This window comes from Acyrthosiphon pisum, chromosome A1 (genome assembly GCF_005508785.2).
Source record: "Acyrthosiphon pisum isolate AL4f chromosome A1, pea_aphid_22Mar2018_4r6ur, whole genome shotgun sequence".
Classification (NCBI taxonomy): domain Eukaryota; kingdom Metazoa; phylum Arthropoda; class Insecta; order Hemiptera; family Aphididae; genus Acyrthosiphon; species Acyrthosiphon pisum.
This window is the reverse complement of record NC_042494.1, coordinates 130,910,498-130,927,639: the sequence shown is the minus strand read 5'-3', so window position 1 is coordinate 130,927,639 and position 17,142 is coordinate 130,910,498. Positions and strand designations below refer to the sequence as shown.

General features: G+C 31.8%; 1 protein-coding gene across 2 annotated transcripts; it reads right to left on the bottom strand.

The window, feature by feature from the left end:
* Positions 1-3,853: 3,853 nt before the first annotated feature.
* LOC100163910 (ataxin-2-like protein) lies at positions 3,854-16,090 on the bottom strand. 2 transcript variants are annotated; one of them, XM_008181756.3, is made up of 14 exons: positions 14,897-16,090; positions 11,792-11,921; positions 11,514-11,724; positions 10,629-10,765; positions 10,201-10,322; positions 9,802-9,900; positions 7,471-7,586; positions 7,165-7,386; positions 6,839-7,084; positions 6,321-6,736; positions 5,913-6,234; positions 5,629-5,792; positions 4,802-5,373; positions 3,854-4,716 (listed from the first exon to the last, which is right to left on the bottom strand). In XM_008181756.3, exons 1-13 carry the CDS (start codon positions 14,944-14,946, stop codon positions 4,855-4,857), a joined length of 2,754 nt encoding a protein of 917 aa, XP_008179978.1. In that variant the 5' UTR covers positions 14,947-16,090; the 3' UTR covers positions 3,854-4,716; positions 4,802-4,854. The 2 variants fall into 2 exon arrangements, with proteins under 2 accessions (XP_008179978.1, XP_001944258.1); XM_001944223.5 differs by having other exon boundaries at positions 7,165-7,586.
* Positions 16,091-17,142: the final 1,052 nt, after the last annotated feature.

The window sequence follows — 17,142 nt, the reverse complement described above, 5'->3', positions numbered from 1 at the left end:
TTGGGGATATGGGTAGATTTTTGTCAAAGAAAATGAATAAATTGGATTGCGGTAATGGACATTGAGATTTACAATTCTCAATGATTATTCATTATTTTTTATAACTGTGTTAATGATAAATATTCTAGTAGGTCACTACTATATGCAACCGTAATTTTTTAAATAGAGTTAATTAATTAAAGATACCTTTAGGTATATTATTAATTGATTAAAACCTTAAATGGAACCTTCATATTTATTATTTAAAATGTATTTAAATAAAAAATATTTTATATTTACAAATTACTTAAATAAATTTTAAATTTTAAACTAAATAAATAACATATCTGGCTCTGGTACAACAAATCATTTCTTATGGAATCCGCCATCCGGTGGTCCGGCGGTGCGCGACTCCCCAATACCTATATGTTGTGAGAGATAATGAGCCACACTGAATATACTTGTGCCTCGTGTGGAACCCAAGAAAAATATTAACCAACAATTTTTTCTCATGTACCAAATCTCAGTTTTTGGCGACCCAAGTACAGGAACAAAAGTACAAAAAGTTCCAAAATTGGTTAAACACAGTGTAAAACAAAGGTTAGAGGTTAATTAGGTTGCTATGGTAACTTAAATATATTAATCATCGGTTTTTAATGTTAACCTAGAGACGTTATAAGATTAATATCATCTTTGTTATTATTTGGTTGTCATGGCAACTGTAACGGTAAAGCTCTCCGTGTCGCACAGAATTATAGAATGACCCCCAGCAATAAGACATATTATACATGTCTATATATACCTAATCAGCTGTCGTGATTGATCAGCATAGATCCTAAACTAATATAATAGCTAGAGACTAGACATTTGCATGGTACTTGCGTTTTTCAAAATTCGAATTTTAAAGATGTGCTCATAAAAAGATTGAAATAAAAATTGTTTTTTTGTTTATAAATGGTTGCCATTGGTTACAGATTATAATTATAGTAATATTAGAAATTAGTATTTTTTTTTTTTTTGTGGTTGGTTGCAATTGGTTACTTGGGCAGTTTAGAATTTAGATAAAACTATAAAAGAATGCTTATATATACTCAAAAACTATTCGACTGATTCTGACAAAAATATCAGAGAATGTTCTTATAGAAATATCAGAATAGTTTAAAGAGTACCAATTTTGAACCACGTCAAAAAAAATGTACCAATTGATAAATCCAATCCACGACTTGCGGTTGCCCATCTAAGTCAAATTATTTCATAAAACGAGGTAGGTACCTACACCTACAACGCCGATATATACTTCCTATGTATAATATTATCTAAATAACGCTGTACTTTTCCCGTTTTTTTTTTCGGTTACAAGGGATCGCTGTAACGAATTAGTTATTTTAATTCAATGATATAAAATCATTGTATCCTAGGTACTCGAAACTCACCTACATTTTAAATATACTTGATATTCTATAGTCGATACATTTGAATAAAATTAGTCACGGGTTTTTGAAACATTTATTTAATATTTATACACATTATAGGTATACCTACGTATTATACCCATTAAATTTTAAATAGTTAATATATAGGCCAGTGGCGCCGAGTCCTATGATGGCCTGACCACTTTTCCCTGTGTGTGGCCGTCGTGTTAATATGGCCACCGTGTTTTGTAGCCGTTGTGCAGGGCCGTGTCCATAAATTGGTTTTGAATATTTTGATCTACTGACTTTAAATGACTTGTGCATGTGCGTGCGTGCGACCATTAGCCAGATAAGAAATAACAATGAATAATTGTAAATTGATGTGGGTGATGGTAGGGGAGTATACACACACTAATGATCGTTTTCATACAAAGACGATCAGTAATCGCAGGAACGAAATAATTGCCTAAGCACAACTCCTTAAAAATGACACATTAGCAGGGGGCTTAAAGGGAACTCCAGTCGGTCGTGTTTTAAGGAAATGAATATAGGCAATTTAACATTAAGACACATTAAAATGACTTGCAAGTGTGTGCAAATTAAACGAAAAATTAGTATGTGTAAGTTTCATCTGCAATGGTTTTCGGTCAATATTTCATAGAAATGTACTGAATTATTATAACAGTAGACCCCCGCATAAAACCGCTCAGTAAATCGGTCGTTATTTATATTCGCAGTCAATTAACTTACGCACACGCAGGCATTGACGGAGATTTAAATTATGATCAACTTTTTTCAATTTAAAATAATCTGTTTTTAGACTAATAAGCTAGACAAAACTGGAAGAATTTGGTTAGACGGATTTTAATTTTGAAAACGGATTAACATTGATATTTGATTAACAAGTTTACTAGGTTTTGCCAAAGGCGATTTTTAATATTCCAATTATTGTTAGTGTCATGATGAATAATATAAATACAAAAATATCATATTTTTATTATCACAGCTAAAAAAATAAATATTCAAAATCATCTCTTGCAAAACCTAGTAAACTTGTTAATCAAACATAATCAGTTTTCAAAAATAAAATCCCTCAAACCAAATTTCTCCAGTTTTGTCTAGATTATTGATCTCACTTTTTTTTTCATCGAATGGAACCCCTTAAAATCATTAAATACCTTGACAAACCCTAATGAGTAATGACTATAAAGGACGTTTTTTACTTAGTTCCTCCTCGTCGTTCAGAAGAGTACAGGCTACAGGGTAATTAATGTCACATGCATTGTATCAATAGCATAAGAGGTCAGGTGTACTCAGTGTTGGGTAAGTTACTTTTAAAAAGTAATTAAGTTAATTTACTCGTTACCAAGAGATAAATGTAATTAAGTTACTTTACTCGTTACTCAAATAAAATTGTAATGAAATTACTTTAGTTTTCAGATAGAAAAGCAACTCATTACTTTCTCGTTACAAAAATAATTTTTTTTTAATTTCTTGGCAATTATCTTTTGCAGGCAAATTGAACAAGCAAATTCTTTATAAAACCTGTATAGTTAATAGGACCATATAAAATTTAGTCGTCCACACAAGCTATATTCATAGGAAACCTATTTAAAGTAATAATGCATTTAATTAACTGTTCTTGTGATTTACGGCGCAATTAAACATTTCAAATATCAAAACCATTGAAAACTGAATTGTGCAGAGTTAAAATTAAATGTATATACATATTAAATTGTTAAACAGAATAATACCCGCATTATACATATATTTTTTTTCAATTCGCAATAAGGTAGGTACTTACAAATTCAAAACTGAAACGCGTTATTCTATAGAAATTACTTATCAAAAGTAATTTCCATTACATTTTCATTACTTGGAAATAATTCAAATGAAATTACGTAACGCGTTACAAGCAAAGTAACGCCGTTACAGTAACGCGTTACTTTCGTTACGTTACTACCCAACACTGGGTGTACTACAACTTAGATTTTTTTAATTACTTTTTTTCATCTACAAGTAAGGAAAAGGAACAGTCTGTCTTTCTATACACAGAAAAAACCATGTAAACTTAACATATTCATTGTTCAAATTAATACATTTAAGGTGTTTTATAAAGGAGTAATTAGTTCAAATGGATAGCAAAATCAAAAATTAGTTTCTAATTTTTACTGGATTAGCATTATGATTTATGAACAATTAGATAGCTTATCAAAAACAAAAACATTACACTATTTTCGGGAGACAGTTTAATATTTTATTTACTGAACGTGGCATTACAAAATGTACAAAATAAGACTTTTATATAAAACTTTAACAAGGTCTCGCAGCGTTTAACAATTTTTCTCGTAGATTTCAATACATTTTGTTTATGAAAGTCCAAGGTTGGCCGCAGCATGTACATTTATATTATATTTAAAACAAATTCTACTAAATAAATTACTCCCAAAAAACTAACAAAATATTTTTTTCTCAGATTGTGATCACGCTGCGGCCAATCTAACAATTTGTTAAAACTAAATAGAAAAGTCGAGCAATTTATATATCATACGGCAAATTAATTTAAAACAAATTTGTAACAAGACTAAAAAAAAAAGAAGAAAAAATCACAATACATGTTATTTTCAAAATGAATCGCCAGTAATCAGAGATAATATAACAAGATTTTGGTCTCTGCCTACTGGTAATTTTTAATTTAAAAATTATAATTTCAGCTAAATATCACATATCCCAGAATGATATTTTCTCCTTATAAAAGAAATATCAGCCGAGGAGTATAATTAGAACAATGTAACTGACACAATATTCATAAATATATATTAAATATATGTATGTATATATATATATATATATATGTATGAATAATGTATATATAGTATATATAAGGTGATATTGTTAACAACTGTATTTATAACAGCTGAATTTATAATTTCAATTTTATATTGCCAAAAAGATGTCATATGCAAAAATGAATGAAAACTAAAAACATTAATCGGGTCACAATATTATATATATTTATATACGAATTAATAAATGTTCTAGAATTTTCTTTTCATACTGGCATAACAAATAAACTGAAGTAGCCTCTGAAGGATTCTCAATGGAAAAAATAATAAAATTAATAATAATCATTTGTAAAGAACGAGAAAATAATAATAATAAATAAATAACAGTTACTGAACAACATTTAGCCAAAGCTAGCTCATAGTTATTATATCATTGTAACCATATATGATGGTAAATTTTGAGCTTGAAGCTTCTTGACAATCAAGATTTTTCGGTTGAACTGACAATTGATTTGTATGACTTGATAAACGCCGAGAAACTATAGGTAATACAAATAGTTTTTAATCAACAGAATAATATATTGTATATAATTTAATAAAATTATCATGACAAAAAATACTCACTTTTTTATTGCTCTTACTAAATGTGGACTAGGATCGAATGAGTTGGCTGTATCTCATGACTCCCGAATGGTTGAATATAAATGGTATTGCCCATGAGGCGCTTGCGCTGATGCTGCTTGATGATGCTGGTGTGGATGGGAAATATATTGTTGGTGCTGCTGTGGTGGAGGTTGTTGCATTGGAGGTGCAGAACCAGGTGTATTAGGTGCAGATGGCTGTTGCGATGCAGTAGGTGTTGGCAAAATAGGACACATAATTGTAGTACCTGCTGGGAAAGGAGGGGGTTGTGATTGTTGGGGTGGAGGTTGTTGGAAATTAACTGGAGTTTGAGACTGTCCAGGCGTTTGTGGTGGCCCGGGCTGTGGTGCTGGAGACTGGGCAGTCTGTTGTTGATTCATTATATGGTGTTGTGATGCTTGGTGATGATGATGGTGATGGTAAGAAGGTGGACCTTGGGGTACACCACTTTCCATTTGACTTAACTGACCCGCATTAGCTGGATGGTAGGCTATTGAAGTGGGCACTAAAGTAGGCATCATGCCTCCTCCTTGTTGTGGCACCATACGAACCATCTAAAACAAAAGTATATTATCAATTGATTTGTTTAAATTTAATAATGATAGTCTGCTCTACAAATCGTTCTTTTTGATTCTAAAATTAATAAGTATTAAGAATTTAGATTTTTCGTATAGATAGTTGGATACACATTGTTTGGATAAATATTTTTGTACAATACAGACAAATAAAATTAATGGAAAGGGTAGGTATGTCCCACCATGGCTACACCACTATACTGTTTGGAAAAAAGTTTTTAAATAACTATTTACCTGAACTTGTTGATAAGCTTGAGGTGTGGGCATGGGTTGAGGACTATATCCTGGTACAGCAAATTGTGCTTGAAGAGGCGCTGGTGCCAAAAGGGGTTGTCCAGTTGCAGCAGCTACTTGAATTTGTGAAGCTATATCACTTCTATGAGACATTCCCACAGTCACTAAATTATTTATAACAAACATCATATAAAATTAATTACCTAAAATAATCTTGTTATTACTAATAACAACTAATTAATATTATAATTAGGAAATTCAAATATATATTTTTTAATACTAACTTTTACGGAATCGTCCTGCTTGATTAGGTGGTTGTGGGGGCATTGAGTGAGGATGATGATTGAATGCAGAATTTGAAGTAACAAATACAGTAGGTAACATGGTAAATGCTGGATGGGGATGAGGTGGTGCTTGATGTGTAACCATCTGCCCCGTACCAGGTGCATGTTGATGATGATGATGATGATAAGCAGCTGGAATAGCTATTGCTGGTCCGTGTTGTGCTTGAATCATTTGTTGATGTTGATTAGTTGTAGCAACTATATTTGTTGTTGGCGTTTGAGGGGTCATTGGTCTAGACGAATTTGGAGTACTAGGTGAACGCTATAAACAGTTTTTTAAATAATTTTACACACATTTCTTGTTAATAATATGCTGCATAATATATATTTGATAGTAATAAAACTTACTGGAATAAAAGGTTTAGTATTTGGGTTAAAAACAAATTCTTTGGCATTAGGATTGAGCTTTGATGTCTGTACAACTGTTTTATCTGGCAACTGAGTTATATTTTCTTCTAAAGTTTTTTCAGTTTGATCTTTTTTTAAATTTTCTACATTTTTTTCAATCTGCACTTCTTGAAGTTTATATAATGTTTGTGGAGGTGATACAGGAGATTCAGTCACTTCTTCAGGTACGTGTGGTACTTCTTGTACAGATGGAGGTGGCGGCTCAGAATGTGGTATTTGAGCGGAAAGCTGTTTAGGTATTTCAGATACAACTGATGCAGGTGAAGTAACTCTAGGGTTATTTTGTGGGGTTGGCGAAGATAAATTAAAGTCTGTACTAAATCGCTTCAGTTCAGAATTAAGACTTTCATCCCTTACTGTTAAAATATAAAAAAAATGTTAAATAAAATAATATTACAACATTATTTTTTATTGGATTTGTCATTAATACTTATAATACAGTAGGTAATATTAATTACCTCTAATAGGTGGAGGAGGTTGTTGTGTTTTTGGCACAGATTTATCAGCTGCTGCAGCATATGATGTACTAACATTAGCACGAGAATTTGTTGTACTCGTCTGTTGACTGTAAGTGGCTGTTTGATATCTAGGAGGAGGTACACTTGCTACTTGATTGTGATGGCCTTGAACTGTTGGTGGAGATGACCTTGATGAAGAAGGAAGGGATTGATTGTCATTAGATGAATAATTATTACGACCTGACACTAAAAAATGAAATAAAAAAAATGTATTAACATAATATTATTATGTATAAAATATAACATTTAAAAGTCAAATTAAATACCATGTCTTGAAGCAGAAGAAGAAGTTTCTCTACGGTTATTAATAGGAGCTGTTGTTCGCTTATCACTTTGGCCATTGACAGAAACTGGTGATTCACGACTATTGGCAGCATATGTTTGATTAGCACTGTTGTGATAAGGAGGCAAAGTGGATTTGTTCACAACGTTGCTGTTACCATTTTGCTGATGAGCATGTCCTCGATTCTGGTTGCTATTTTTTGTCCCTGAACCAGAAACACATTCCCATCGCTCATTAGATCCACTGCTAGAATATTTTTCTGGGTGTTTACGGTTTCTATTAAACAAACCATATGCACTGTTGGCTGGCTGCTGTGGTCCAGGTTTACGACGTCCGGACATACTATATTTGCTATCACTGTGATTACTTGACATCTCACTTGCTGGTCTTGAAACAGCAGCAAATCTTCATAAAAAAAAATATTATATTACTAACACAAGTATTGTTATTTTTAAATTAGATAGTATAGAAAAAGTGATCCAATTCACAAGTTTCTGCAATAATTTTATTTACATTCTTTACTTCTGGCTTGCATAATATTTATTTTAATATCTACAATATGACACTCTATTTCCTCGTAAGTTGACCCACTCGCTCAACAAAAAACGGTTGCCGCCGCGTCTTTGGTGGTGATTGTCGCCAGTATCAACTGCCTACACGACGAGCACTGCTAATTGTCAAACATCACCGACCAATCACAGATTGCCAGTCTCCGACCAGGGGGTCTGAATGTTCCGGTGACTCAGTATGCGTGCAAATGGGTCAACGCAAATGGGTCAACTTACAGGGAATAGAGTATATCAGATTATATTTTGAATTAGTATTTGTACAGAACAAAATAAACAAAATACATTTCATGCTTGATATTTCAAAAAGATTATATTACAAACATAGCTATACATGATATCCTGAATTCAATAAATTTTCCAATTTTAAAAACTTGGAATTACAGATTATTTATGATTCTCATCGCAAAAATTTAAATTAATATTTTTTTTATAAATAGTATAAGCAGTGTTGGGTAAATTACTTTTAAAAAGTAATGGAATTACGTTACTCGTTACTTCACATATTTTTATTTAAATTACATTTGCGTTACCTAAAATTATTTTTATCACATTACGTTACTTTGTCATAAATAAAGTAGTGCGTGGTAGTGCGTTACAAATAACGTTACTTGTTTTTTTAATCTCTGATAACAAATTGAACCATATTAACATCGTGGTAGCCGGTAGGTAGGTATATCAGTTTTAAATTCGTACCTATAGCCATATAGCCATAAAGGTTGATAGCCGATAGGTGGCTTACTCATAAGTCGTAAATCATAATTTGTTTTAATTAAATTTTATTTTTAAGCCTAACTCTTTTCTTTCTGATAATGAAAGTAATAACATTAATTCCTAGAATGTTTAATAATATTGTTAACTATTATCGGAATCAAAAGTAAATAAAATAGATTTTTAATTTTTCTGGAATATCTTATCAGCTTATTTTTGTACTACATTCAAAACTATTATTTTAATAAGTAACGTGGAAAAGAACGCATTAGTGCGTTACTGCATAGAAATTACTTTTAAAAAGTAATTGCGTTACAATTGCGTTACTGTAAGTAAAATGTAATGAAATTACTGCTGCGTTACTGAAAAAGAAATTGCGTTACAGTAATTTGTAATTTGCGTTACGTTACTACCCAACACTGAGTATAAGTTTTATTATTATACAAATAATAATTATGTGAAGATCATTGTCCTATTTTAACAAATAAATATAAAATTGTCTTATACAAAGATACATATATAAATATATATACGCATATATAAATCACACAACTTGATTATTCTTTAAAAACTATATTTTAATGATTTTCATAAAAATTAATTTCATTCCATACTAAATAATTTATATTAATTTTTATTAGCTAGAACTAGTCCAGATTTTTTAAATTTTATTTCTTAATTGAATGCACAGATTTATGACAGTGATAAATTAATACGTTTCATTAAACAATAAACATACATTTACATATTTGAGAATATTATAGGGAATAAGGAATATCCTAAACATTCAATTTATGATATGTATCCAAACCACTTTTAATAGCGAAAGTGACCATATTTTTTTTAAATTGGAAAAAACTAATTTTTTTTTTAAATTAACGGTGCAAGTTACTGGTAATTTTCAATTTACCAAAGTTAAATTATCTGAAAACCGAACGAGTCATGAATTCACCAAGTACTTTTGGTCTTAAAGCTATTAAGTATGTCCTTCTAAAAAGCTTATTTACATAAAAAATATATTACACTTATAGTTATTGTAAAATAGAGATCAAAAGTAATCACTTTATTTACTCCCACTAAACTTATTATAAGCAATATTAATTATAATTAACAAAAAAGTAAAAAAGTGACTTTTAGAGACTTACTAGTAGTCCCAACATTGTGAGAAAACCCAAATAATTTGTTCATTTTTAATAATTCTATTATGATTTTTTTTAAGGGATTTAGAGAATATTTTAAAGGTTGTTTTTTTTTTAGAGCATAATATTATACATTGACTCTTTTAGAGCATACAAATTCTGACCCCAATCATAACTAATCAATACTTAAAAACAATCATTTACCTTTCTTCTTCATCGCCATTTTCTAAATTGGCTCTATTTTGAGAACTTGGATTACTTTCAATTTCTCGAGCTAAACGAGCAGCTTTTGCTTCTTCATTTCTAAAAAATAAATTATAAATAATTTTAAGATAATCTACTTCTTGTCTATTACTATCTTGAGACATAATTTTCACTAATAACATAAGACAGTGAAGTAGTTACGAATCAGATCGGTACATGTTGTTAATTAGTAAACCATTATGGTTTCTTCTTAATAGTAACAAAAAGTACAAAAGTACAAAAATATTTAATTCAACAAATTAAAAAATTATTTTTCTAATTTCTTGTTAGTTATTACTTATTACTAACTTAATATTTGTACTATAACTACATGTGATTTACTATTAGACAAATTATTACTTGAAATTTGATAAATCTGTTCGTATTTCTGTTGTATAACCACTTAAATTTTGATCAAAAGAAGATGTAACACCATGTTCTTGCTCATTTCTTCTAAACATGTCATCAGCATCCCAACCATTCTAAAAATTAAATATAAGATCAATTATAAAATGGTGAAAGAACATGCATAATAGTAAGATAAACTTAATTTTCATGAATGAAAAAATTTGAATTTATAAGTACATAAAAATGTATGATATACCAGTCTGAAGGAAATATTTTGTATTCCCAATACCAACAAAATCAAATTATTATGTTGGATTTACTAAAAATCAACTGCTTAACCTAATTATTAACTTCATATTTGGCATTACATTAACAAAAACAATAAGCTTTTAATATTTTTTTTTTAAATATCAATAAACATAATTAATATTACAACTTACAGCATTATTATTTCCAGAACTTAAATCAAAGTCATCCATATCACCATTCATAGATGGTGGCTCCCACATTTCCAATACTTTTTCACCTGAAGGTTGTCCATTATATTTACTAATAGTTGTATCAGTTTGGAATGTATCTATTGATGAATACATTTATATATTAAACATTTATAAAAATTGTCTTATACAATAATCTAATATATATATATATATATATATATATATATATATGGCTTAGTGCAAGAAGGGCCAATGTAAAAATGCTGGGATATTTAATTTTTTTTTTTAATTCTTACAGCTAGGGGGTTTTGTGTTAGTTTTGGAATTTAGATGACTTAATTTCTTTTCAATTCTTAATAAAATGAAGCGTTTGTCTTATTTTCGCATTGGCCTTCTTGATAGAATATTATTGATACCTATCATACCTAACATTGGCAAACACTTAAGTCTAAAATAAACACTTTTTAAACTAACTTTTTTAATTAAACAACTTAATTTTTATTAAAACCTAAAAACAATATTCAACTGAACATAAAATATTATTAACTTAAACTTATATTAATAAACTTATTGGATTGATTTTGAAATTGCCAATGTCGCAGCTATAGATAATAATAATAATCATGTAATATCATGTACCCAATGCCAAGATAGGCCCATAATATATTAAACTTATGTACTTCTATCTACTAAAGTCAAAATGGCCTATGCATGTATTAATTTGGTCTTCCTGTATCAGACATTGGCCGTTTTAATACAAGTAACATAACTAAATATAAATGTGTTGGCCAAATAATCTCCAATTCGTCTAAAAGTGACATTGGCCCTTCTTGCACCAAGCCTTAGGTAAAAATGATATAATACATATTAATATTATTAACTTACTTCGAGTCATACTATCTAAATCTGTTTCATATGCAGCAATTTTTACTATACTGTCAAATTTAAATATCATTTTATCAGCTACAATCTTTAAACCTATAGCTTGACTTGATGGGGGTGGGTCAGTCCTGTGCGGTAATTCTAATACAACATCAAAATTGCTAGAGAATGTGCGTAAAATACCCGAATACATCTCTTTAGAATGAGTTACTATCTGAAAACAACAAAATTTATAAATAATATATATAATTTGGGAATCCAAATAATTAAAAAATTCTTACTTCGACTTCAAGTCCAATTAAACTAGTAACACGATGCATAAAAGTTTCATTTAAATATATTCCATCAGCACCAGCTACTTGGGCATTAGCTCCATTTCCACCTGAAGATGAGGCTCTGGCCCGAGGAGCTCTAAAAACACAAACAAATATTTATTTTTAAAATAGACTAATTAGCCAGGTAATTAAGAAAAAAAATGTATCCGAAAATTCTACTCAAACTTGACTTATTCAATAGATAGTCATATTATATTATTATTTATCATTATTATATGTTATGTGGTAACTGACAATGTAGTTTAAAAAGTGATAAATCAATTAAATAATATATTAGACAAACATTCTAATACAGATTTGAAATTATTATTACTAACTTAAAAGTTAAAATCAACACCAACTACAACAGTATTTGTTAAGGTCTTGTTATAAAAATCTCGATAAAAATAGTTAAAAAACTATATTATAACAATATTTTCTGGATAAATGGGGGTGGATGTAGGGGGTGGTTACTTTTCAAAGTAAAAAAAATTCAATGTTTTTTCCACTATGTTATACATTATACAAAATTATATTAACTAAAAGTACACATTAAATAAATTATTTTCTTCCTGTTTTACATTTTTGTGTTCTAAAAACTAAAAATGTTATAAATAGTAGTTACACAAAAATGTTTACACAAAAATAACGGGTAGATTAAATTTCAAAATATATCTATGTAGTTATTACTACCTAAATTCCTTTATTTAAATTTCTTACCCGTTAGAGGCTTTAGTATTTTTAAATGTAAGATCCATATAATTATACATTTTAAGCTGATTTATGTCATATAAACAGAGATTTGAATAAAATAATTTTCTCTAGTTTTACCTCAGTTCAATTTTGTGCACCTACTTAGCTAAGTATATTTTTCTCAATATTTCTTTATAATTATACTCATTATCATTTTGTAAGTCATTATACTTCAATTAATAAAATAATTAAAAGAACAGAAAAGAATATATTGAACTGTTAATTTTAATTAAATCTTAATCTAAGTTAAATTTAAAATTATTTTAAACTCATAACTATGTTTGGTTAAATAAAAATGTTTTTAAGCAGTCAAAATTTCTAAATTTATCCTACATACCAATTTATTTTTGAAAAAATCATAAGCAATATAGGCATTTACACTTTACAGTAACCTACACAACATTAGGTATGAATATTATTTTCAGGAATTTTCAGGAATATTGTAATCCCAGACAGCAATTTTTTGTTTAATAATATTATTATAACATTATAATAACGAATAATATTAGTATAACGTTATTATAATACTATTATAATATTATCATTACAAAATGCTGTCTGGGTAATAAGCAATTAAATTATACTTAGGACCGTTCTTACAATGTTTGGTTAAAGTTAACCGAGACTTAACCGGCCGATGTTAACCGATACTTTACTGGACATTGTAAGAAAGGCCCTAATAAACACAAGTTTATCTTCACTGAATTTAATTTCCTTTAATTACTATAATTTAGATAATATATTTTAGTATTATTAAAATATAATGCAAAGTACCTAGCTACAGAAATATGGATACTACCCATACTAAACACATAGGCCACTAACAGTCAGACCATAATTATATATTGATACATTAAACAAAGAAGTTTATGGAATAACCTTTGTTATATCTAAGTGTGTAAATAAGTAAAATAGTATTTGGTAACACAATGACTAAACAGGCATTAAAACATAATATTAAAACAGATAGGTAAGGGAAATTAAAGAGGATTAAAAATTAAAAGAATTTCAGTAAATAATAATTTTATTGGTTTAATTATTTTTAAAAACGTTTTTCTTACCGTTCTTGTACCTAATAGGGTACCTACATTTATTCATCTACATTAGAAAGATATTATATTTAGTCTCACAGCTCTTACACAGAGGTTCCTAAGTATCTCTCAAGTACCTATCTAACATTAGATTGTATTGGAATATACAAATATCGATCAAGTAGCTCCGAAATTTCGACAAATTCAAACGTTCGGTACGGAAAAATAGTTGAACAACAAGCTAACAAATAATATTATAACGACTGAACGATGGAAAGGAGACGAAAAAAATTACACTCTCGCAGACGTAATATTGTGGGGGTTTTTCAAAAAGATTCGCCTAAACGACTAGAGCCTCTAAGTACTCTTGAAATAAATCACGATATAATCTCATATCAAGGTCCGCCGCACGCACACGTCATGCCGCCGTTTCGTAGGCGAGCAAAGGCCGTAACGGGAACGTCTTTTGTCTGTGCTATTTGCATTTAGTACTTCGAAGAGGCGATTCCAATAATCCAAAATAGGAATTCCAAGGGCGGCGGTACGACGTCGAAATAAAATACTACGAAAAATCGATTAGAGTTTCAGGAACGCGAGAAAAACGTGTGCGGTGGCGGCGGAGTTCCCAGAAAATGTGTATTTCTATGAACTTAATTTTCATCCAAAGTTACCTGCGTTGATAATAAATAATAATAACAATAACGTATATTACCTTATTGTAGTAAAATTATTATTTCACATTACTGTTATTATTGTACCGACTAGCGGGAATGTCAACAAGACGATATTATATTATTATTACCATATTATTATTAGTAGGTAGTACGCGGGGTATATAATAGAAAAATCCCCGACAAAATGGCGACTGTGTTGACATTGATTAGCGAAAAAAATATCGTAAGACAAATGACAACATTCGCGCATCGTCGTTATCGCCGAACACGAGTATATTATAACAATAAAATACCAAAGCTATTTTCTTATATTTATTATATTATATAAATTATTATTATCATAGTGAATTGTCATTTGATTTCGTTTAGTAATAATAAACTATTGTCATAATTCAACTCTTACAAGCGGGCGGCGGCGTCGAAAATATAACGCCGTGCCTACTGCCTATCTACACCTACCTACCCGAATTGGACGACAAGCACACGTCTCGCACCACATAATTCGAACGCAGTTTCCAAAAAGACACCTTTACAGCCCTATCGAGCCCTTACACGCTTGACGGTGACAATAACAATATTATGGTCTACCACATATAATAATATGGTGTACGCACCTCGTCCCGGTGCTGTTGGTGTTGGCGCGACTTTTTCTCTTCGTGTTCATCCTGCCGTCGTCGTTTCGGCCGGAAAAGGCGCAGTTCTTCGTCGGGACCGGAATTTTGAATAATTTCTAACACGGAACGATGATGAATAATACGACGTTCGGAAGTGTCGGCCCTCTTCCTGTGCACACGAGACGCTACGGGACTATAATATACAATTATAATGCTTATTAGAGAATGACAACGACGACGATTTTCCGGAAGGTTTTCGCGATCGGTCGGGGCGGCGATTCGGATGGGTCTGGGACCGGGTGCGGGCAACGTAATGGTCCGTTGTGCTCGGGAGAGCGACAGAGAGAGACTGCTGCTTGACGTTGTCGGCGGCACACGCGAAAAACCGCGGCGAACCGTTTGCGCGATGCGCGTCGACGTCGGACGGTCGAACAAAGACGGACGGGCGGCACGAGACGCTTTTGCGATTCGATTTGCGATCGACACCGATCGTCTTAAAATTGATAATAAACACACGACGACGACGAAAAAACGAGCGCGCGTATTGTATTACTATTATTTATATTATTATTATTATTATTATTATTATTTATTATTATGATTATTACTATTGCAATGTTATTACTACGCGTGCACACGTATACAGATATGTATAATACGCGAAAGCGCGCGCGCGTGTGTGTGCGTGGGAAAAAAAAAGAGAGATAAAAAAGGGGCGAACTAGAGGCGGCGGCGGCGGCGGCGGCAGCAGCAGTAGGCTAACGACGACGCGCGCTGACGTAATCGATCAAGTTCACTGCACTCGGCGGCGGCGTACCTGTGCGCTGTGTGGTCGGTCGGCACTGCGGTGCCGAAGACGTGTGGCGCGGCTGCTTGAATGCAAAACGGGTGGCGACGGCGTGCCGATGCCGATGTATATGATAGTACTACGACAGACGTTGTAGTAGTGACTAGTGACGCGCGCGGCCGATCTCACAGCGACAGCGGACGACGCGGCATATGGTCGAATTGTCGTCGGTCGGGGGAAAATAATATTATAAAGACTACGGTGTTATCTGATGATAACTACAGAACGTCGCTGCTTGACCACGGTACGACGTGGCTCGCGCAAAACTTCGTACTTTTCGTGCGTCGACGATACCAGACTTTGCCAATAAAACAACATACGCATTTTAAACGTATATTTGTGTATAATATATATATACATAGATCCACGAGTGTGCATACAATATTATCGTGTACTATAGTACACCACTACGGTAGTCATAATATGAGCGTGCGCGAACGTTCGTGTTGTACGGTCGTTTGGCGGGGATTCGGGAGTGGGATTTTTACGGCGAGGAACGGTGCGCGGTGCGTCCACCGCCACCAACAGAACCATTGGTCCATCCGTCCATGGAACCGCGCATCGCTCATGGAACAGTGCGTCGTCGGACATATGGTTTTTTCGAACCGGCGCGCCAAGTGCCAACCGGTCGCGTCCTGTGTACAGCTCAAGATGTATTGATTAATACACCTACAAAGTACAACTACAGTAGTTTCTGTGCAATGTGTATCGTGTTAGCCGAATCGTATATTTGTTGGGTGTTGAGAACGCGTTCGTCGAAATCCGGACTCCAGTGGGCAGTGGCTCCATGTGAATTATTTTCCTGAAAAATAATTTTATCACAAGTCCGTTGGAAACTACTCGAACAGTTTTATTATTATCTTGGCTCGTCTGGAATCACGCGCGTCCCAACAAAAGACCACAGACGAGGCCATTCAATTTGTCCCTGGGGGTCATGAGTCATTGACGTGTGTGGTACACTGACTTTTATTGTGCATTGATCCAAATACCATAATATACGACAATACGGGAAACTCGTTAAATTTTTCGGAAACACTGTGACAATAAAGTGAAGTTGTGAAGTTGCCTGTTCATCTCTTAATACAAGATAGTATATTACTTTAAGGGATATTTTGTATAGGCAACCACTAAATCGATGCGCTGCTGCTATGCCACCTTTCAATAGCCATTAACTTATTTAACATAAAGTTTCTAGTATTAATCATCGTAGTGTCGTACTATATAAAGCAGGGTTGGAAAAAAACACGTTTTTTTAATAAAAACAAAAAAAAATCAGCGTTTTAAACGTTTTTTAAAGATGGTTTTTTTGTTTAAAACATGTAAAAACATTTTTTAATAAAAGCCTTATAAACCATAATAGTCAAATATTATAGATAGGTTATAACTCATTATAGGCAGT